Source organism: Hyla sarda, chromosome 2 (genome assembly GCF_029499605.1).
Source record: "Hyla sarda isolate aHylSar1 chromosome 2, aHylSar1.hap1, whole genome shotgun sequence".
In the NCBI taxonomy this organism is placed as follows: Eukaryota; Metazoa; Chordata; class Amphibia; order Anura; family Hylidae; genus Hyla; species Hyla sarda.
The window spans coordinates 492,134,194-492,157,243 of record NC_079190.1 but is presented as its reverse complement, the minus strand read 5'-3'; the positions used below and the strand labels follow the sequence as shown (position 1 = coordinate 492,157,243).

General features: G+C 43.1%; 2 protein-coding genes across 6 annotated transcripts in view; one reads left to right on the top strand and one right to left on the bottom strand.

Moving 5' to 3' along the window:
• ERG (ETS transcription factor ERG) overlaps positions 1-23,050 on the top strand; it is a 414,806-nt gene that overhangs the window by 235,883 nt on the left and 155,873 nt on the right. The gene's annotated exons all lie outside the window — the stretch shown is intronic.
• LOC130357159 (fatty acyl-CoA hydrolase precursor, medium chain-like) overlaps positions 1,446-23,050 on the bottom strand; it is a 70,870-nt gene continuing 49,265 nt past the window's right edge. For 3 of the 5 annotated variants that reach the window (XM_056559641.1, XM_056559642.1, XM_056559640.1), the window contains exons 2-13: positions 19,059-19,263; positions 18,827-18,965; positions 11,060-11,193; positions 10,557-10,764; positions 10,286-10,399; positions 8,888-8,983; positions 5,808-5,948; positions 5,166-5,243; positions 3,960-4,107; positions 3,664-3,813; positions 2,438-2,510; positions 1,446-1,758 (exon numbers count right to left, since the gene is read on the bottom strand). In XM_056559641.1, the coding sequence (XP_056415616.1) occupies positions 1,590-1,758; positions 2,438-2,510; positions 3,664-3,813; positions 3,960-4,107; positions 5,166-5,243; positions 5,808-5,948; positions 8,888-8,983; positions 10,286-10,399; positions 10,557-10,764; positions 11,060-11,193; positions 18,827-18,965; positions 19,059-19,204 (1,596 nt within the window). In that variant the 5' untranslated portion in view covers positions 19,205-19,263 and the 3' untranslated portion in view covers positions 1,446-1,589. Of the gene's footprint in view, positions 1,759-2,437; positions 2,511-3,663; positions 3,814-3,959; positions 4,108-5,165; positions 5,244-5,807; positions 5,949-8,887; positions 8,984-10,285; positions 10,400-10,556; positions 10,765-11,059; positions 11,194-18,826; positions 18,966-19,058; positions 19,264-22,031; positions 22,153-23,050 lie in introns of those variants that run through there. The other 2 variants (XM_056559639.1, XM_056559643.1) reach the window with 2 other exon arrangements.

Sequence of the window (23,050 nt, the reverse complement as noted above, 5' to 3'; positions counted from 1 at the left end):
AGTATAATTTGTATATAGAAACAAGAACAACCGTAGGCTGTGGGGAGAGCACAGCTCAAGTATAGTACTCACTCCGCTTAGGGGGGTGCATGCCTGAATACATTACGTTACATTAACCTCTTCCACGTCTATTTATGACGCAGGTATCACAGGTATAGATGGTATCTTCAGCTCACTGGTTCATATAAAATCTTATCCTCCACATAAAAACTTCTATTGCTGCAATTTATTACCATTAAACTAATAAAATTGTAAACGCATTTCAGATCTGATTGCCCCCTTTCTCAGGACATAATGGGGGAGATTTAGCATTGCTTTTAGAGCATTTTTTTTGTCTATGTTTTGGCGCAGTTCAGGCACAAGCAGCATATTTAGCAACTTTTATGCATTTTTTTGATATAGACCGTTTTACTCTTTTTGCCTACCAGTAGAACTTTTTCACCAAAAGTCGCTATTTTGTGCGCAAAGGTACTTTTTTTTAGGCGCAAAGCTACACCACCTACCAATAGGCATGAGAATCACTTCTACCTTCCGCAATTCAACCTTTAACTTCTTGTGGGTCATAGCTGGGTGGTCCTGGTGGCTAACTGCCACCAGGACCCATCTCTAATGCCAGACTTCACGGTGATGCCCGGCTTTAACCCCTTAGACACTGCAATCAAATTTGATTGTAGCGTCTAAAATGCAAGTAAAAATGTCCCAGCAGCTCTGTGAATGTAAGTAAAAACACCAAACCTGCCAAATTCAGGACTTTGAAAGTGTCTACTTCCCTCCCTCTCAAGTGTCTAGAAAAAGTGTATGTGGTAGAGCTTTTCCCACTACAGCAGAGCTGCGCAAAATTCATCATCCTGCTGCACCTTCTTGATAAATAAGATGCACGCTAGTCAAACTCACCACCCAAATAAATGTGGGGAAATAGCTCTACCGTAGACATTCATTGATAAAATCTGGGCCAATGTCCTTTCATGACCTCCCACTATAAATACCTATCTGAGTGATGTGGATCTCCTTGATGTGGGTCCCAGGGTCCCTTTCCCAGCCACCACGCCCCCTCCCATGGACATGAATAGAGGGGGCGTGGCGTGACGTCACGTCTCCAGTCCCAGAAACACGATGGTTTCCGAGACTGGACACGCAGCCCCGCATAAAATGTGAGTGCTGCACGGAGATTTGCGGTTGTCCCAGCAGCGGGCCCCCCACAATCAGACATCGTATCCCCTATCCTTTGGATAGGGGATTGGAGGTTTTTGGCCGGAATACCCCTTTAACACTTTTGATGCCAAACATAGGACTGCATGTGAAAACTGAAGCAAATGACGTGAGCAGTAACTCAAGCTCTGAGGGCCATAGTGTCTACTACATCAGAGACCAGACAGCAAATAAATTTAACAAATCCTTTATTTATTGATGTATCATTTTCAAAATTTCAGAAAACAAACCTGGCACTGGGAGGGCCACTTATTCACTCATCCACATAGTACAGACCCGAATCTAGAGCTGTACAGCGTAACATGGATCAATTATATATATATAACCTGTATTATGGGGTCCAGACAGAATGTTGTTGAGTAAACTCTTTTGGAGACCAACTATAGCTCCTGCTTTTCCTGTAGCATCTTCTGAGGAAGCACCTTGGTCCAGAATTCATACTTTTCAGTCTTCAGGTGTTTTGCAGCCTTCTGCTTCAAGTTAATCTCCAAGTAACCTTCATCTTGGTCATACGGTGGCCAATACACCAGACCTGGCCCATTGGGATTACTGTGGACGAGAAGAGAAAGGAATCAATATCATCCCAAACATGGAAGGGGTACGATGATGGGATTTATCAATACCCTGAGATGGTTGACGGAGGAGTCAGGGAATGTGGAGACTACAACATCTGTTTTCCTGTGAAAAGAACCTGCAGTAGATACACCACATTTAGTGTCCACCAGCAACCTACAGTACAGTTACAGCCGGCAAATATCAGCTGCACACACAGTCCATAAAGGGGTACTCCGCTCCTAGACATCTTATCCCCTATCCAAAGCATAGGGGAATGGATAAAATATCATGGGGGGTCCCACGGCTGGAGAACCCCGCGATCATCCTACTGCACCCAACGCTCTAAACGAACACCGGAGGCTCGTGATGTCACGACCACGCCCCATTTGTGATGTTACGACCACGCCCCCTCAATGCAAGTCTATGGGAGGGGGCGTGACGGGCGTCACGCCCCCTCCCATAGGCTTGCATTGAGGGGGCATGGCCCTGACGTCACCAGTCTCCGCCCGCACCGCCAGTCATCCGTGCACCGGATGTCTGAGGTGCCGCAGCCAAGATCAGACATCGATCAGACATACTCCGCGATCAGACATCTTATCCCCTATCCTTTGGATAGGGGATAAGATGTCTAGGGACGGAGTACCCCTTTAAGTCATTTGTACTAATCTCTTACCCAGTGCGGGCAAAGTTGGCCCAATACTTCATAACAGTCTTACTCAGAATCTTTTCTTCTTCACTGAAGGCTTCTGTGAGAATAAAACCAGAGAATTACAGTGGAAAATGCTGAAAATTTGCTGAATTCTCATACTGTATCCCCAAAATGTGTCCCAAAAATTCAGTTTTCCCATGAACCTGCATCACAGCACCACAGACTGTTATTTAGTGTCACAAACACAAATGTGAAAAGTACGAGGGTTCCAGAACAGAATTAAAGGGGTATCCAGAAAGATAAACAGATTTGTAAATTACCGTACTTCTATTAAAAAAATCTTACTCCTACCAGTACATATCAGCTGCTGAAGTTGAGTTGTTCTTTTCTGTCTGACAACAGTGCTCTCTGCTGACAGCCCTGTCTGCCTCAGGAACTGTTCAGAACAGGAGAGGTTTGCTATGGGGATTTGCTCCTACTCTGGATAGTTCCTGAGACAGACACAGGTGTCAGCAGAGAGCACTGTTGTCAGACAAAAAAAGAACAACTCAACTTCAGCAGATGATAAGTCCTGGAAGGATTAAGATTTTTTAAATAGAAGTAATTTACAAATCTGTTTAACTTTCCGGATCTGATTTGAAAAAAGTTGATATGAAAAAAAATGTTTTTTCATGGAATACCCATTTAGCAATGTAATTTACACTGTGGATCCGCTCGTGTGAACGGGTGTGTTCACACGAGCGGATCCACAGTGTAAATTAAATTGCGGATCCGCCGCTGAAAGACCGCTGAATGGTGCCTTTACATGTGCCTGCTCTGAGCGGCAATACGCCACTACGAGCAGACACAATGCGATTGTTCGAGTCGCCGCGCACATGCGCAGTATACTCGCACATCACGGCAGCTCTCGGCCTAGTTCATAGAGCAGGGGGAGCGGCCGCGACGTGTGCAAGTACACCGAGCATGCGCAGCCATTCGCACATCACTTCAGTGTGTCTGCTCCTAGCGGCGTATTGCCGCTCCGAGCAGGCACATGTAAAGGCCATAGAGTGGTCCTTCAGCGGCGGATCCGCAGCGTAATATACTCTGTGGATCCAATCGAGTGAACGCACCCTAAAAGAAACTGATCCAAGAAGTAAAATGAACACAAGTCACGGCTATGTCCTAATTTTTTTGAAAATTTGCCATCATATCATCAGTGCGCAGTCTGTATCTCTGCAGACCATTCGATTAGCCTGTAAGTGGTTCACCTGAGGGCAGAAGGTTGCCCTCTAAAAAGGGACCTCCCATCACAAAGAACATCTCATCCGCGTGATCGGCCTTCACAAAGTCGGGCCTAACATCCTTAAAGATGGAGGGACGGTGCTGGAACTCGTAGAAGTAGGTGGGGTTGCCGGAATCTAGAAGAAATGGACATGTGTTATTACAGGATAACAAGCAACGTTCTGCGCAATAGACGAACCCAACATCACAGGGAGGAATAAAGAACGTCCTATTTCATCCTTTCCATATATGAAGAGGTTATTTTGCATCTTGCTCCTCCTACCTCTGTGATATTTGGCTGTTTTCAGTGCCGGAATGACAAACATGAGGTCTCCAACTAGATCTACAAAGCTGTTCCGGATTTCAGCGGGATCGGTCTTATCTCCGATATACTCGTTCATCAGGAGGTAGGAGGCACTGGAGAATGAACTCTTAAAAAAGATATTTCCAGAAAGATGATCATTAAGACATTATCTAGGGCAGACACCTGAGTTAGTGCTTACTGCAGCTTTTAGGTGGACACATAACTATTGGATGTGCAGCCTGTGGGTGGGTTCATTTGGGCAAGGGTAGCTGGCGCACACTGTTTTGTGCCTTGGGTGCACAACCTTTGGTATTACTTGGGTTTCTTGTATTTATTGCTAACAAAATGTTGTCACTAATTACATACAGTTATACCATTTTTATTGGACACTGTAAAGGAAGTATCTCAAGAAGCAAAGATATTCCACATCTACAGGATCGGGGGGGTTGGTGTCCTACCACTAGGACCTCCTTTGATCTCCAAAATGGGGGCCATCTCTTCCCGCTGAATGCTCTGACCCCCACATTCCCAGATGTATTAGTCCCGGCAGTGAAGGCCCGCTCAGCCAATCAGAGGCTTAGGTTGGACATCATTGCTGACAGTGATTGGCTGAGTGCGCCGACACTGCTGAGACTAGTACATCTCGGAAGGTTGCGGCCGGAGTACGTAGCAGGGAGAGACAAGCCCTGTTCTGGAGACCCTTCGTGATCAGACACTTATCCCCTATCTTGTGGATAGGGGACATGTTTAAAGGGGTACTCCCCTGGAAAAAAAAAATTTTAAATCGACTGGTGCCAGAAAGTTAAACAAATTTGTAAATTACTTCTGTTAAAAAAAATCTTAATCCTTCCTGTACTTATCAGCTGTTGTATGCGTCACAGGAAGTTCTTTATTTTTGAATTTCCTTTCTGTCTGACCACAGTGCTCTCTGCTGACACCTCTGTCCATTTTAGGAACTGTCCGGAGCAGGATAGGTTTTCTATGGGGATTTGCTCCTACTCTGGACAGTTCCTAAAATTCATAGACTTGCATTGAGGGGGCGGGGCGTGACATCATGAGGGGGCGGTGGCTATGACGTCACGAGCTCCCGACCCCGGCACCATCGTTCGGAACAGTTTATTCCAAACGCTGAGCAGCGGAGTACCCCTTAAACCCACAATCCACCTGTGGTGACAGCTCTCCTACCAGTAGGGGGAAGTTCTTTAGTATTTCTTCCACTGTCTTTCTTTCCATTCCTTCTTGGAATCCTGGGATGTTCAAAGCCTGGAACAATATGAGGATGAGAATATTTAAAGGGGTACTCCGGTGGAAAACTTTTTTTTTTTTTTTTTTAAATCAACTGGTGCCAGAAAGTTAAACAGATTTGTAAATTACTTCTACTAAAAAATCTTAATCCTTCCAGTACTTATTAGCTGCTGAATACTACTGAGGAAATTATTTTCTTTTTGGTGACACAAAGCTCTCTGCTGACATCACGAGCACAGTGCTCTCTGCTGACATCTCTGTCCATTTTAGGAACTGTGCAGAGCAGCATATGTTTTCTATGGGGATTTTCTCCTACTCTGGATAGTTCTTAAAATGGACAGAGATGTCAGCAGAGAGCACTGTGCTCGTGATGTGTTCCCAAAAGAAAATAATTTCCTCTGTAGTATTCAGTGGCTAATAAGTACTGGAAGGATTAAGATTTTTTAATAGAAATAATTTACAAATCTGTTTAACTTTCTGGCACCAGTTGATTAAAAAAAAAAGTTTTCCACCCGGAGTACCCCTTTAACATTATAATGATCATTGTTTTTATCTGATCATTTCCTCTTCTGTCAGTCTTACCGTTGGGCCGATCCATCCAAACTCTTGGTTGTTGACTCCAGTCATGAAGGGGACACTGTTCACCTCTTTAGCGGCCATAATCTGCTCCACAGGTTTAGGGAAGTACACCCCGTCGATGCTTGCAGGCACAGCACTAAATTTCTGCAATTGTCAAAAATCTGTGAAAAAGCAGTACACCCCCAAGACCCATATACATTATACAACATGCGCCATGGTAACCAACATTTCCCCAAAGTTCTTTGCTTCATATATCATATTCTCCTCCTACATCACATCAGGTCTTATACTAAGGTAAAAGTAGGGTATCATCCTGCCATTTTGTCTTCTCCTATCAATTTGTTTGGGCTAATAGCCATGCAACTGCCTCACAGCAGATGGATTGCTCATGATCAGCTGATCCTGCTGGTGTAGGAGTTTCTTATTGCTTGGCCTCTCTTTAAAGCGGTACTCTGGTGGGAAACATGTTTTTTTTAGTCAACTGGTGCTAGAAAGTTAAAAAGATAAGCAAATGACTTCAATTAAAAAATCTTTACCCTTCCTGTACTTTTTAGCAGCTGTATGCTACAGTGGAAATTCTGGTCTTTTTGAATTTCTTTTTTGTCTTGTCCACAGTGCTCTCTTCTGACACCTGTATCTGGAACTGTCCAGAGCAGCATAGGTTTGCTATGGGGATGTTCTAATGCTTTGGACAGTTCCTGATACGGGCATAAGGTGTCTGCAGAGAGCACTGTGGACAAGACAAAAAAGAAATTAAAAAAAGAACAGGATTTCCTCTGTAGCATACAGCTGCTAAAAAATACAGGAAGGGTAAAAAAAATTTTTTTTTATAAAAGTCATTTACAAATCTGTTTAACTTTCTGGCACCAGTCGATTTAAAAAAAAATTTATGTTTTCCACCGGAGTACCCCTTTAAGTATCCCTGACTTTTGCATCATGGTGCAGATTATAGTTTATGTTCTGTTCCTTTAAACTTAGTATTTATTGTATTTATCTAGTACCTTGTTCTAGCCTAGTTTTCTTCTTGTGGATACAGCTTGGCAAAACTTTTAAGTATAAGTTTCTGATTGGTTCGTTTCTCTTTAACTATCCTTCACTTTTGCGCTGTGGTGCCGATTATAGGATTTTCTCAGTTTTTTTTTTAAACCCAGGGTTTCTTATATTTCTCTGGTATCTTGTTCTAGCCTGCGTTTCTTATTGTAGATTCAGCTTGGTGGAAGCTTGGTGACTTTTGCAGTGTGGTGCAGATTACAGCATATGCTCTGTCTGTTTAAACCTAGGGTTTTTTTTTTTTATTTTTTTTATTCCACTAGTCCTTTTAGTAACCTAGTTCTGTACCTGGTCATATCAGTTGGTGCCAAAAAGTTAAAGAGATTTGTAAATTACTTCTATAAAAAAAATCTTTACCCTTCCAGTACTTTTTAGTAGCTGTATGCTACAGAGGAAATTCTTTTATTTTTGAATTTCTTTTTTGGCTTCTCCACAGTGCTCTCTGCTGACACCTGATGCCCGTATCAGGAACTGTCCAGAGCAGGGAAAAATCCCCATAGTAAACCTATGCTGCTCTGGACAGTTCCTGACATGGACATAGGTGTCAGCAGAGAGCACGGTGGATGAGACAAAAAAAGAAAAAAAAGAATTTCCTCTGTAGCATACAGCTGCTAAAGAGTATAGGAAGGATTAAGATTTTTTAATGGAAGTAATTTACAAATCTAGTAAAAAAGAAAATGTGTGTATTAACTAATGTTTTATTATATGGTTATACAATCTTTATAACCTCTGCACAAGGGCCCTGTGCTATGAGGTTTATTTTGCAAATATTATTTTAATAAAATTTTATGTCATTTTGTATCATATAATTGAAGCACGGTCTTAATTTATATTTAACCAGATTTAATCTATGTATCAGTCTTTCTGATACTAGTTTTGAGGGGTGGGTTCTTGTTTTCTTTTTACTAAATTACCCAACACCAGGTGTAGGTGTACAACCTCCTTACCTTGACTAGTTAATTGTGAGCTGCACATCCTTATCTTTTTGGGTCCATAATTTACAAATCTGTTTAACTTTCTTGCACCAGTTGATTTAAAAAAAATGTTTTCCACTGGAGTACCCCTTTAATTCTATATGGCTCAGCATTGGTTTTTATCTCTGGGTCCTAGAGTCCTTCTTGTTGTTTGTTTTAGGGTGCGTTCACACTGCGGAATCTCCGCTCGCTGAATTCAGCGAGCAGAGATTCTGTCTGGCGGCCGCCGACGAAAATACTTTGGCTCTAGGGCTGCGGGGCACTGAGCCGTCACCAGTACGCAAAGAATGAACATGTTCTTTCTTTGCGCGGAACAATTTCAGCCGCAGAATTGTCCGCCGCTGAAATTCCACACACGTAATTCCGCCCATAGAATTCCGCAGGAATTCCGTAGTGTGAACGTACCCTTAGGGTGAGCTTTGCAAAACAAGGGATTATGGATATTTTAAACGATAGGGGTGTCAGGTTCTAGATACTTCAGTTTGTTTCTGTTAATCAGTCTTCATCAGTTTCTGATTTTGCTCTTCATCATTCGTTCTCTTGAACATATGGGAGGAAATTTAGGCTGTTCGGGCACACAAGGAGTTGTAGTTTTACAACAGCTGGAGGCACACTTCTTGGGAAACACAGCTCTAGTTGTTATACAATTCAGCCCTACTGGAAGTCCCAGGCACTTTTGAGGACTGAGAGGATGTAGAAAAGGCGATAGTTATCAGTAAAGCCTAGTTGTGCTGTCTTGTGACCATCCAGCGTTGTTACACCCACAATGCACTGCTCTCAGGTAAAGGGAAACCTGGAGAAGTAGAAGATATATAATAGAAATGATAATATCTGATTGATGAGCTTAGCAGCCTAATGGAAGCTTCCCTATGCGGTACAGAGTGTTTGACTGGAAAAGACTTGACTGAACGTGACTGAAAGCTGACTATAATACCATCTTTGTTGCCCATAGCAACCAATCACAGAGCAGCTTTCATTCATCCGAGCATAGTACGAAATTAAAGCTGCGCTGTGATTGGTTGTTATGGGCAACAAACCGTTTTTCTTATAAACAGTTACCATAGCAGCGGAGATAGACATAATTTCTTCTTCAGATTTTGCCCTCAGACAGTCCAAAAGTGCTTCTGTATGGCAGCCCGAAATGTTGGCCACAACCTGCAAAAGTAAAACACAAAATTCAGTGACGAGATCGGCATTGCTGTATCATTCTTCATCTGCTGCAATGTACAAACTCACATTACTGAGGAATCGGCGCGGAATATCCAAAAGGTCATATGTGCGGATTCCACCTAGCAACACACTCCAATTGATTCCAATGGGTTTTGCCGGGCTCAGTTCACGCGTTGGAATTTCCGAGACTGAAATTCCGAGCCATCACGCCCCCTCCCATAGACTTGCATAGCAGGGATGGGGCGTGACATCACCACTCCGCCCCCGTGGTCGGCACCCGGCAGTTTGTGACCTAAAAGCTCGGCGTGCAGCTCAAAGAGGTGGGTGCAAAATGTAAGATTGCGGGGGTCCCCAGCGGTAGGGACTCCCGCGGTCAGACATCTTATCCCCTATCCTTTGGATAGGGGATATGATGTCTTAGGGCCGGAGTATTCCTTTAAGGAATTCCGGTGCAGCAGCCTTCCATTGTCTACTGTGCACACAAATTTTGTTGATGAAATTGAAATTCCAGACTTCGATGAAAGAATTAACATGTTCATTCTTTCAGCAGAATCTACTCAGAAATACATTGTTGTCAAAAGTGATGGTGCATGTTCAATAGGTCTGCATCCCTGGGTGGATATTCGGATGTGTGAATGGGCGCTAACACTTTGGCTACATCTGCCACAAATGTAAGGTAAATATATACAGGGTAAATATGGCAGAGGCTCAGGAGATGAGACGACTCGACACATAGCTGATACTCGATAAATAACTCTGATCCCGGCCATTTCCTCTTTAGATGATCAGGTCATTAGTGACTACAGCATTTTTCCATCACCCAGTCCACCCTCCCACGTATATAATTATATTTTACATTATAATATATATATATATATATATATATATACATACAGTAATCACATATGGTCTACAGCAGGAGAATACAAGTGAGTTAAAGACATAGGGGGTAATTCTATAATGTGGGGCTAGCCATCTCAGTTTCCTATATGTATAAAAAAGTCAGAATTTGCTCAAAATCTAACTTTTGTTTTGCCCAAATTCTCATAAATAGTGTAGATTTTTGTGCTGGGTGCAACAGCATCCACAGACCAGTAGGATTTATCAAAGGCACGCTCCTGTTAGTAAAAACATCAGACCGAAAATAGGCGGAGCAGATCAGACTGGTGGGGAGGGGAAAGCTGCTGGGGACCACCCCTTTGACTTCAGGTCTTTATAAATGTTACCATTAAAAAAAATACAACTCATCCCGCTATAGACAAGTATGTGTTCACTGCTTATACTTACATTTCTGATAATTCCAACTTCTTCTGTAGACGTGGCCACGAAACCTGGCACTAAGGCTACACCGCTCTCAGCGATACCTCTGTGGATTAAGTCCTTGGCTAATGGAGACGCAACCTGGACATAGTAATAGACATCAAGAGACAGGACAATAAGAGGTTATGTTTTGCACTTATGCCCTTTGGCTTCTCCGTTACTAAAGAACGGACACCGGATCAGAAGACATTGTTCTCCAAGACATAATAGTCCAAATATGGACCTTACAACAGCTCACCATGGCAGAGACACTGATTCCCCCTGCAGACTCCCCAAATGGAGTCACAGATTTGGGGTCACCTCCAAAAACTTCAATGTTCTCTTTAATCCACCGAAGAGCGGCAAGCTGATCCATTAAGCCATTGTTTTCAGGAACTTTGTTATCTTTAGTGCGGGTAAGCTGATCCATTAAGCCCTTGTTTTCAGGAACTTCGTGATCATCAGAGCTGAGATAAGGAAATAAGGGGTCTTTAATGGGGTGACCTGTGATATATTGTGGCAACATTTGTAGCTGATGAGCTGGAACATTACCTATAACTAGTGACTCTAAGCAGAACTTAGCATAATAATTATTAATATAATGATAATATTTATATAGTGGCAACACATTATGATCCGTCAAACTTAACATACAGCGTAAGTCCCAACAGGTGGTCAGCACATGGGCTTGTATGTATGATGTTGGGGAATCCTGATGATTTAGGCCATAAGCATATGGTTTACAGTCACTTTATAAAATACCTAAAAAATCCGAGGACCCCCAGACGGTACTGGGTGGAGACAACTACAACATTTTCATAGGCACTCAATGCAGATCCATCGAACATCGGGGCTGATCCCATCATCAGACCTCCTCCATGTATGAACATCATGACCTAGACAAAAGATGAAGATGTCTCGTAATGGGAGAACATAGGTCTACACATAGGTCTACACATAGGTCTACACATCGGTCTACACATAGATCTACACATGGGTCTACACATTGGTCTACACATCGGTCTACACATCGGTCTACACATAGGTCTACACATAGATCTACACATAAATCTACACATAGGTCTACACATAGGTCTACACATAGGTCTACACATAGGTCTACACATAAATCTACACATAGGTCTACACATAGGTCTACACATAGGTCTACACATAAATCTACACATAGGTCTACACATAGGTCTACACATAGGTCTACACATAGGTCTACACATAAATCTACACATAGGTCTAGACATAGGTCTACACATAATTCTACACATAAGTCTACACATAAATCTACACATAGGTCTACACATAAATCTACACATAGGTCTATACATCTGTCTACACATCAGTCTACACATCAGTCTAAACATCAGTCTACACATAGGTCTACACGTATGTCTACACATCGGTCTACACATCGGTCTACACCTCAGTCTACACATCGGTCTATACATCGGTCTACACATCAGTGTACACATCGGTCTACACATCAGTGTACACATCGGTCTACACATCGGTCTACACATCAGTGTACACATCGGTCTACACATCGGTCTACACATCAGTCTACACATCGGTCTACACATCGGTCTACACATAGATCTACACATGGGTCTACACATCGGTCTACACATCGGTCTACACATCGGTCTACACATAGGTCTACACATAGATCTACACATAAATCTACACATAGGTCTACACATAGGTCTACACATAGGTCTACACATAGGTCTACACATAAATCTACACATAGGTCTACACATAGGTCTACACATAAATCTACACATAGGTCTACACATAGGTCTACACATAGGTCTACACATAAATCTACACATAGGTCTACACATAGGTCTACACATAGGTCTACACATAAATCTACACATAGGTCTAGACATAGGTCTACACATAATTCTACACATAAGTCTACACATAAATCTACACATAGGTCTACACATAAATCTACACATAGGTCTATACATCTGTCTACACATCAGTCTACACATCAGTCTAAACATCAGTCTACACATAGGTCTACACGTATGTCTACACATCGGTCTACACATCGGTCTACACCTCAGTCTACACATCGGTCTATACATCGGTCTACACATCAGTGTACACATCGGTCTACACATCAGTGTACACATCGGTCTACACATCGGTCTACACATCAATCTACACATCGGTCTACACATCGGTCTACACATAGATCTACACATGGGTCTACACATCGGTCTACACATAGGTCTACACATCGGTCTACACATAGGTCTACACATAGGTCTACACATAGGTCTACGCATAAATCTACGCATAGGTCTACACATAAATCTACACATAGGTCTACACATAGGTCTACACATAGGCCTACACATAGGTCTACACATAGGTCTACACATAAATCTACACATAGGTCTACACATAAATCTACACATAGGTCTACACATAATTCTACACGTAGGTCTACACATAAATCTACACATAGGTCTACACATAAATCTACACATAGGTCTACACATAAATCTACGCATAGGTCTACACATAAATCTACACATAGATCTACACATAGGTCTACACATAGGTCTACACATAAATCTACACATCGGTCTACACATAGGTCTACACATAATCCTACACATAGGTCTACACATAAATCTACACATAGGTCTGCACATAAATCTACACATAGGTCTACACATAGGTCTACACATAATTCTACACATAAGTCTACACATAAATCTACACATAAGTCTACACATAAATCTACACATAGGTCTATACATCGGTCTACACATCAGTCTACACATCGGTCTACACATCGGTCTAAACATCGGTCTACACATAGGTCTACACGTATGTCTACACATCGTTCTACACATCGGTCCACACCTCAGTCTACACATCGGTCTACACATCTCTCTACACATCGGTCTACCCATCGGTCTACACATCGGTCTACACATCGGTCTACCCATCGGTCTACACATCGGTCTACACATCGGTCTACACATCGGACTACACATCAGTGTACACATTGGTCTACACATAGGTCTACACATCGGTCTACCCATTGGTCTACACATCGGTCTACACATCGGTCTACACATCTGTCTACCCATCGGTCTACACATCGGTCTACCCATCGGTCTACACATCGGTCTACACACAGCGGTCTACACATCAGTGTTCACATCGGTCTAAACATTGGGCTACACATCGGTCTACACATCGGTCTACACATCAGTCTGCACATCAGTCTACACATCAGTGTACACATCGGTCTACACATCGGTCTACACATCGGTCTACCCATCGGTCTACACATCAGTCTACAAATTGGTCTACATATCGGTCTACATATCAGTGTACACATCGGTCTACACATCGGTCTACACATCGGTCTACACATCGGTCTGCACATAGGTCTACACATCGGTCTACACATCGGACTACACATCAGTGTACACATCGGTCTACACATCGGTCTACACATCAGTCTACCCATCGGTCTACACATCGGACTACACATCAGTGTACACATCGGTCTACCCATCGGTCTACACATCGGTCTACACATCCGTCTACACATCGGTCTACACATCGGTCTGCACATAGGTCTACACATAAATCTACACATAGGTCTACACATAAATCTACACATAGGTCTACACATAATTCTACACGTAGGTCTACACATAAATCTACACATAGGTCTACACATAAATCTACACATAGGTCTACACATAAATCTACGCATAGGTCTACACATAAATCTACACATAGATCTACACATAGGTCTACACATAGGTCTACACATAGGTCTACACATAAATCTACACATCGGTCTACACATAGGTCTACACATAATCCTACACATAGGTCTACACATAAATCTACACATAGGTCTGCACATAAATCTACACATAGGTCTACACATAGGTCTACACATAATTCTACACATAAGTCTACACATAAATCTACACATAAGTCTACACATAAATCTACACATAGGTCTATACATCGGTCTACACATCAGTCTACACATCGGTCTACACATCGGTCTAAACATCGGTCTACACATAGGTCTACACGTATGTCTACACATCGTTCTACACATCGGTCTACACCTCAGTCTACACATCGGTCTATACATCGGTCTACACATCAGTGTACACATCGGTCTACACATCAGTGTACACATCGGTCTACACATCGGTCTACACATCAGTGTACACATCGGTCTACACATCGGTCTACACATCAGTCTACACATCGGTCTACACATCGGTCTACACATAGATCTACACATGGGTCTACACATCGGTCTACACATAGGTCTACACATCGGTCTACACATAGGTCTACACATAGGTCTACACATAGGTCTACGCATAAATCTACGCATAGGTCTACACATAAATCTACACATAGGTCTACACATAGGTCTACACATAGGCCTACACATAGGTCTACACATAGGTCTACACATAAATCTACACATAGGTCTACACATAAATCTACACATAGGTCTACACATAATTCTACACGTAGGTCTACACATAAATCTACACATAGGTCTACACATAAATCTACACATAGGTCTACACATAAATCTACGCATAGGTCTACACATAAATCTACACATAGATCTACACATAGGTCTACACATAGGTCTACACATAAATCTACACATCGGTCTACACATAGGTCTACACATAATCCTACACATAGGTCTACACATAAATCTACACATAGGTCTGCACATAAATCTACACATAGGTCTACACATAGGTCTACACATAATTCTACACATAAATCTACACATAAATCTACACATAAGTCTACACATAAATCTACACATAGGTCTATACATCGGTCTACACATCAGTCTACACATCGGTCTACACATCGGTCTAAACATCGGTCTACACATAGGTCTACACGTATGTCTACACATCGTTCTACACATCGGTCCACACCTCAGTCTACACATCGGTCTACACATCTCTCTACACATCGGTCTACCCATCGGTCTACACATCGGTCTACACATCGGTCTACCCATCGGTCTACACATCGGTCTACACATCGGTCTACACATCGGACTACACATCAGTGTACACATTGGTCTACACATAGGTCTACACATCGGTCTACCCATTGGTCTACACATCGGTCTACACATCTGTCTACCCATCGGTCTACACATCGGTCTACCCATCGGTCTACACATCGGTCTACACACAGCGGTCTACACATCAGTGTTCACATCGGTCTAAACATTGGGCTACACATCGGTCTACACATCGGTCTACACATCAGTCTACACATCAGTCTACACATCAGTGTACACATCGGTCTACACATCGGTCTACACATCGGTCTACCCATCGGTCTACACATCAGTCTACAAATTGGTCTACATATCGGTCTACATATCAGTGTACACATCGGTCTACACATCGGTCTACACATCGGTCTACACATCGGTCTACACATCGGTCTGCACATAGGTCTACACATCGGTCTACACATCGGACTACACATCAGTGTACACATCGGTCTACACATCGGTCTACACATCAGTCTACCCATCGGTCTACACATCGGACTACACATCAGTGTACACATCGGTCTACCCATCGGTCTACACATCGGTCTACACATCCGTCTACACATCGGTCTACACATCGGTCTGCACATAGGTCTACACATAAATCTACACATAGGTCTACACATAAATCTACACATAGGTCTACACATGATTCTACACGTAGGTCTACACATAAATCTACACATAGGTCTACACATAAATCTACACATAGGTCTACACATAAATCTACGCATAGGTCTACACATAAATCTACACATAGATCTACACATATGTCTACACATAGGTCTACACATAGGTCTACACATAAATCTACACATCGGTCTACACATAGGTCTACACATAATCCTACACATAGGTCTACACATAAATCTACACATAGGTCTGCACATAAATCTACACATAGGTCTACACATAATTCTACACATAAGTCTACACATAAATCTACACATAAGTCTACACATAAATCTACACATAGGTCTATACATCGGTCTACACATCAGTCTACACATCGGTCTACACATCGGTCTAAACATCGGTCTACACATAGGTCTACACGTATGTCTACACATCGTTCTACACATCGGTCCACACCTCAGTCTACACATCGGTCTACACATCTCTCTACACATCGGTCTACCCATCGGTCTACACATCGGTCTACACATCGGTCTACCCATCGGTCTACACATCGGTCTACACATCGGTCTACACATCGGACTACACATCAGTGTACACATTGGTCTACACATAGGTCTACACATCGGTCTACCCATTGGTCTACACATCGGTCTACACATCGGTCTACACATCTGTCTACCCATCGGTCTACACATCGGTCTACCCATCGGTCTACACATCGGTCTACACACAGCGGTCTACACATCAGTGTTCACATCGGTCTAAACATTGGGCTACACATCGGTCTACACATCGGTCTACACATCAGTCTACACATCAGTCTACACATCAGTGTACACATCGGTCTACACATCGGTCTACACATCGGTCTACCCATCGGTCTACACATCAGTCTACAAATTGGTCTACATATCGGTCTACATATCAGTGTACACATCGGTCTACACATCGGTCTACACATCGGTCTACACATCGGTCTACACATCGGTCTGCACATAGGTCTACACATCGGTCTACACATCGGACTACACATCAGTGTACACATCGGTCTACACATCGGTCTACACATCAGTCTACCCATCGGTCTACACATCGGACTACACATCAGTGTACACATCGGTCTACCCATCGGTCTACACATCGGTCTACACATCCGTCTACACATCGGTCTACACATCGGTCTGCACATAGGTCTACACATCAGTTTACACAGCGGTCTACATATAGGTCTACACATAGGATCTACACATAGGTCTACACATCGATCTGATTGCTTCAAAGATCTACTAATCAGGTGCTTTCTCTATAAAAATCTTCTCTCATCTCTTCCTCCAAAGCCCCCACAACAATCCTCACAGACTTTAGGTCAGCGGTCTCCAACTGCTCACAACCTCATAGCCTTTTGGCCCTGCACCACCAATGCTCCAGAGATGCTGTAGTCCCTCATGACCTGCTGGTTGCAAGCTGGATCACTCTATATGTGTTGCTATTCTTGTAATGTCCTGCAAGCCATCATCTTCTATCTAGGGTGGGATCTATTCTCTTTAGCACACAGAAATACAGGAGACATCCCGCTAACCTTGTTGAGCACAAATTTCTTTTGCCCCTCCCTTTGTTTTTGGGGAACCAGCAGCAATGGGCCTCCTGGTCCTGCACCCTTAGGCTTGAGGAGTGCTGCTGTGTACCCTGGACAAGAAGACCAAATTTCCAGAAATTTCAGGTCCAATTGCTTTAGGGTTGCCACCTGGCCGGTATTTTGGCCACTATGCAGGTATTTTTATATTAAAAATATTGACAATGCAATGGCCGATATTTATCCAACCAATCCTCCAACTCATGGAATGTTGGACCATAACCTATACCAGTGTTTCCCAATCAGGGGTGCTTCCAGCTGTTGCAAAATTACAACTTCCAGCATACCTGGACAGCTGGGCACAGGCTATATCAGGGCATGCTGGGAGTTGTAGTTAGTAACTAACTGCAACTCCCAAATTTGCTAAAAAAAAAAAAAAAAGTAATCAAAAAGTCACATAAAAAATGCTACCGTTAAAAACTACAGATCGAGTGCAAAAAAATGAGCCCTCAAAGTTATGGGGTTCAGAATAGGACAAAATGTGTATCCTATGATGTCACACATACATAATTAATTTATGCAAATTAGCATGGCCGGTAAGAAAGGTGGCAACCCTAAATTGCTTACAACTGGACATTGGATTCGATTCAGTCCGAATCAGGCTGCTTTCACATGGCTGTGGACTTTAAAAAAAAATAAAAATAATGGACAATAACGGATGTAGACGGATTTTATCCATTTGGATCCATTTGGATTTGTTATTGTTCTGTTAATAAGCCAAAAAAACTTTTTTTTTTTTTGTTCTGAGCATGACATTAAAGGCTCATCCATTTTCCATAGACTTCAATGTTAAATTTACTGTATCCGTTTTTTTGATGGGAGAAAAAATACTGCATTCACGTCTTTTCTCTAGTAAAAAAAAAAGGAAATGAGCGCAGACGGGTGCAAACGGATGTGAAAGGATTGTAAAAAAAACTTGACATCAATGGGATTATTTTTTACAACCGTTTGTAATCCGTTTACAAGAAGCAACAACGGAACCTAAACGGTGGTGAAAAAAACGGTGACAGACGGCTGTGTGAACGCACCTTAAATTCAGACTGAATAAAAAGCCCCACAATTACCCTGTAAAGTCATGTGGTCTTACACTTTACACTTTTACCATATTACCATACATACACATGGCACTTACAGGCATCTTCTTCCCCTCCTCTCGATCTGCCGGCGTGTAGATGTTCATGTATAGACAGTCCTCAGACAGTTGGGATAAAGTAACATTGAATTTGATAATTTTTAATGACTTTTCCATCATTTCACCATCCTGCAGACACCTGTAAGATAGATATATGTATATTTTTCACTTTTCATGCAGATACCTAAGTTATGCGCTGAGCTGAGCCCCACCAACCTCTATGTGCACTTACATTGGACCATATTCTGAGGCCTCCCTGGTTGAGGTCCATGCCTTGGGGGGTTCTGGGGCTGCAAATCTCAGTGAACCAACTGGAGGTTTGGCGAAGGGGACTCCATAGAAGGCATGGACAGTCCTGTCTGTTCCCTTCACGGACATTGTCTTTCCCCTCAGCTTGCCATATCGTGTTTCCACCTCAGGGCGACCGTCCTCATGTCCTAAAGTCACGGAAATCAGCAGATTATTAGATAAAACATAGTGTGGATACATCATGCTTCGTACTCCAGTCACAGAAAATAGCACCAGAAATTATTAAAACAGTTGATTTTAATTCCCTAAAGAACATTTTTTTTTTGTGTGGGGGGGAAACGCATTGCGGTAGATGTTTGTAAACAGTAATATTGGGGACCACACTTATACATAACTAAGATTGTTGTATGATGTGACTAAAGTGACAGCAGACTCTTAGTTGTGTACCTAATAACGCTATTAGTGCATACTTCTGGGTACCCCGTTTGACTTTTTTTTTAAATCTGTTTTCTATTCTGTTGTTTGCAGACTATCTGCATTGTATATTTTGCACTTAAAGGGGTACTCCGCTGCTCAGCGTTTGGAACAAACTGTTCCGAACGCTAGAGCCAGTAGCTTGTGACATCATAGCCCCGCCCCTCACAACGTCACACCCTGCCCCCTCAATGCAAGTCTATGGGAGGGGGCGTGACAGCCCTATACAAAACACTATGACCCTGCCATACAGTACTGTATGTTACACAACAATGGCATCTCCCATCTCCCTTGGGTCCAAGATCATTATAAAGTCAGAGACACTTTACACAAGGTGCATTGTTAATATGTAGAATGCTGAATGATAGAGTACAGATCCTAACTTGAATAGCCAAGGGTGTATAATACAAGATAATACTTGCCCTGCGTTTCTATAAACTTATTACCTCTTCCTCAACCTATCTGACAAAAAAAAAAGCTTTGTCACAGCAAGTGGTGCCATAACAGAAGACAAATGCACATCCAGTTTATAAAATCTTAGTTGGTACATTTACACTACGTTTGCAGCCTGCGGCTGCCCGGTCTGCGCGGCTTCTCGTTCACTTTCATGAGCCGACAGGAGTCACATAGTGACTCCGGCCGGCTCATTTTTGCCCTGTATTCAGTTTTGTGACTGGACCTAAAACCATGGTATACTACGGTTTTAGGTCCAGTAACAAAACCGGATTTGGGGCAAAAATTTCAAAACCGAGAGCTCCTTTAATGAGCCAACCGGAGTCAGACAGTGACTCCAGTCGGCTCATTAAAGTGAATAGGTTTCAGTGCCGGTCCGGCTGAGATATGGGAGCTCCCGGTTTTGAAATTTCCCAGTCTGATCCGGCAGCCATAGGCTGTGAATGCAGCCTTACCTAGACAGAGACATTTTAAGGAGATCTCAGATTAGCTTACACTCTACAGGAGAGAAGACCCTAACCATAAGAGCATACACTCAACAGGAGAGAGGACCCTGTACATAAGATCTTACACTCTACAGGAGAGAGGACCCTGCCCATAAGAGCTTACACTCAACAGGAGAGAGGACCCTGTACATAAGAGCTTACACTCTACAGGAGAGAGGACCCTGCCCATAAGAGCTTACACTCTACAGGAGAGAGGACCCTGTCCATAAGAGCTTACACTCTACAGGAGAGAGGACCCTGCCCATAAGAACTTACACTCTACAGGAGAGAGGACCCTGTCCATAAGAGCTTACACTCTACAGGAGAGAGTACCCTGTACATAAGAGCTTACACTCTACAGGAGAGAGTACCCTGTACATAAGAGCTTACACTATACAGGAGAGAGGACCCTGCCCATAAGAGCTCACACTCTACATGAGAGAGGACCCTATAGATAAGAGATTACACTCTACCGGAGAGAGGACCCTGTACATAAGAGATTACACTATACAGGATAGAGGACCCTGTACATAAGAGCTTACACTCTACAGGAGAGAGGACCCTGCCCATAAGAGCTTACACTCTACAGGAGAGAGGACCCTGTACATAAGAGCATACACTCAACAGGAGAGAGGACCCTGCCCATAAGAGCTCACACTCTACATGAGAGAGGACCCTATACATAAGAGATTACACTCTACCGGAGAGAGGTCCCTGTACATAAGAGCTTACACTATACAGGATAGAGGACCCTGTACATAAGAGCTTACACTCTACAGGAGAGAGGACCCTGTACATAAGAGCTTACACTCTACAGGAGAGAGGACCCTGTACATAAGAGCTTACATTCTACAGGAGAGAGGACCCTGTACATAAGAGATTACACTCTACAGGAGAGAGGACCCTGTACATAAGAGCTTACACTCTACAGTAGAGAGGACCCTGTACATAAGAGCTTACATTCTACAGGAGAGAGGACCCTGCCCATAAGAGCTTACACTCTACAGGAGAGAGGACCCTGTCCATAAGAGCTTACACTCTACAGGAGAGAGGACCCGGTACATAAGAGCTTACACTCTACAGGAGAGAGGACCCTGTCCATAAGAGCTTACACTCTACAGGAGAGAGGATCCTGTACATAAGAGCTTACACTCTACATGAGAGGGGACCCTATACATAAGAGCTTACACTCTACAGGAGAGAGGACCCTGTACATAAGAGCTTACACTCTACAGGAGAGAGGATCCTGTACATAAGAGCTTACACTCTACAGGAGAGAGGACCCTGTCCATAAGAGCTTACACTCTACAGGAGAGAGGATCCTGTACATAAGAGCTTACACTCTACAGGAGAGAGGACCCTGCCCATAAGAGCTTACACTCTACAGGAGAGAGATCTCTGCCCATAGTAGCAGTGTCCTCATTTAACCTGCTCCCAGTGTAATATTACTCTATCAGGCTGCACATTGCACAATTAACCTTCTGTGTTGTGTCCAATGTGTTGTTCTTGCACCCACAGTGCCCCTCATTGTAATATATTTTTACCTGATGTCAGGACCCCCAGAGTCAGGGTGCAGAGCAGGACTCCTCTCATCAGATCCCCCATAAGCGTAGAACATTCAGCGTCCCTGTCCTCACGGAATATCTGTAGGTCTCCTAGGCACTGCCAGTCTCTTTGGGTTGAGACATAACATGTTTGGCAGAGTTTTCCTGGACTTGCTATTCGCTCCTGTGGGTGCCAATTATTGTTTCACAACCTGCCCTATGGACATGTACATGGGTGTCATCTATAAAATCGGGATTGTACAAACTAATGTGAGGAAGGGGTCTATAGTCTGTTGTGAGGAATGGGGGGTTATAGTTGGATATGAGGAATGGGGTGGTCTACAGTCTTTCCTGAGTAAAGGGGGGTCTATAGTTTGGTGTGAGGAATGGGGGGTCTATAGTCTGGTGTGAGGAATGTGGGGTCTAAAGTCTAGTGTGAGTAATGGGGGGCTACAGTTGGATATGAGGAATGGGGGGTCTATAGTTTGGTGTGAGTAATAAGGGGGCTATAGTTTGATATGGGGAATGGGGTGGTCTATAATCTGGTGTGAGGAATGAGGGGGTCTATGGTCTTGCCTGAGTAAAGGGGGGTCTATAGTTTGGTATGAGGAATGGGAGGTCTATAGTCTAGTGTGTGGAATGGGGAAACTACAGTCTAATATGAGCAATAGGGAAATCTATATTCTGATAATGTGACAAAAAAGGTAAGAGAGAGTGGCACTGTGTGGGATTCCAATCCCAAGGATCCATTCGGGTGCTCAGTCCGCTCCAAAGACCTGACCAAGGTCCCAAAGACAGCAACAAATCCCAAAGAAATGAGTAGTGATGAGCAGCAGGGGCCATATTTGAAGTTGCGATATTTCCCGAATGTATGGACAAATATGGACGCCATATTTTTGCAAAATTCACATATTTGCTATGTTTGTTCCCTTTTTCCCATGCGGAAATTAATAATGAAATTTGCATGCGCGATTATATCTTTCACCTAAAAGAAGGGAGGGATCAGTGTCCTCTGGAAG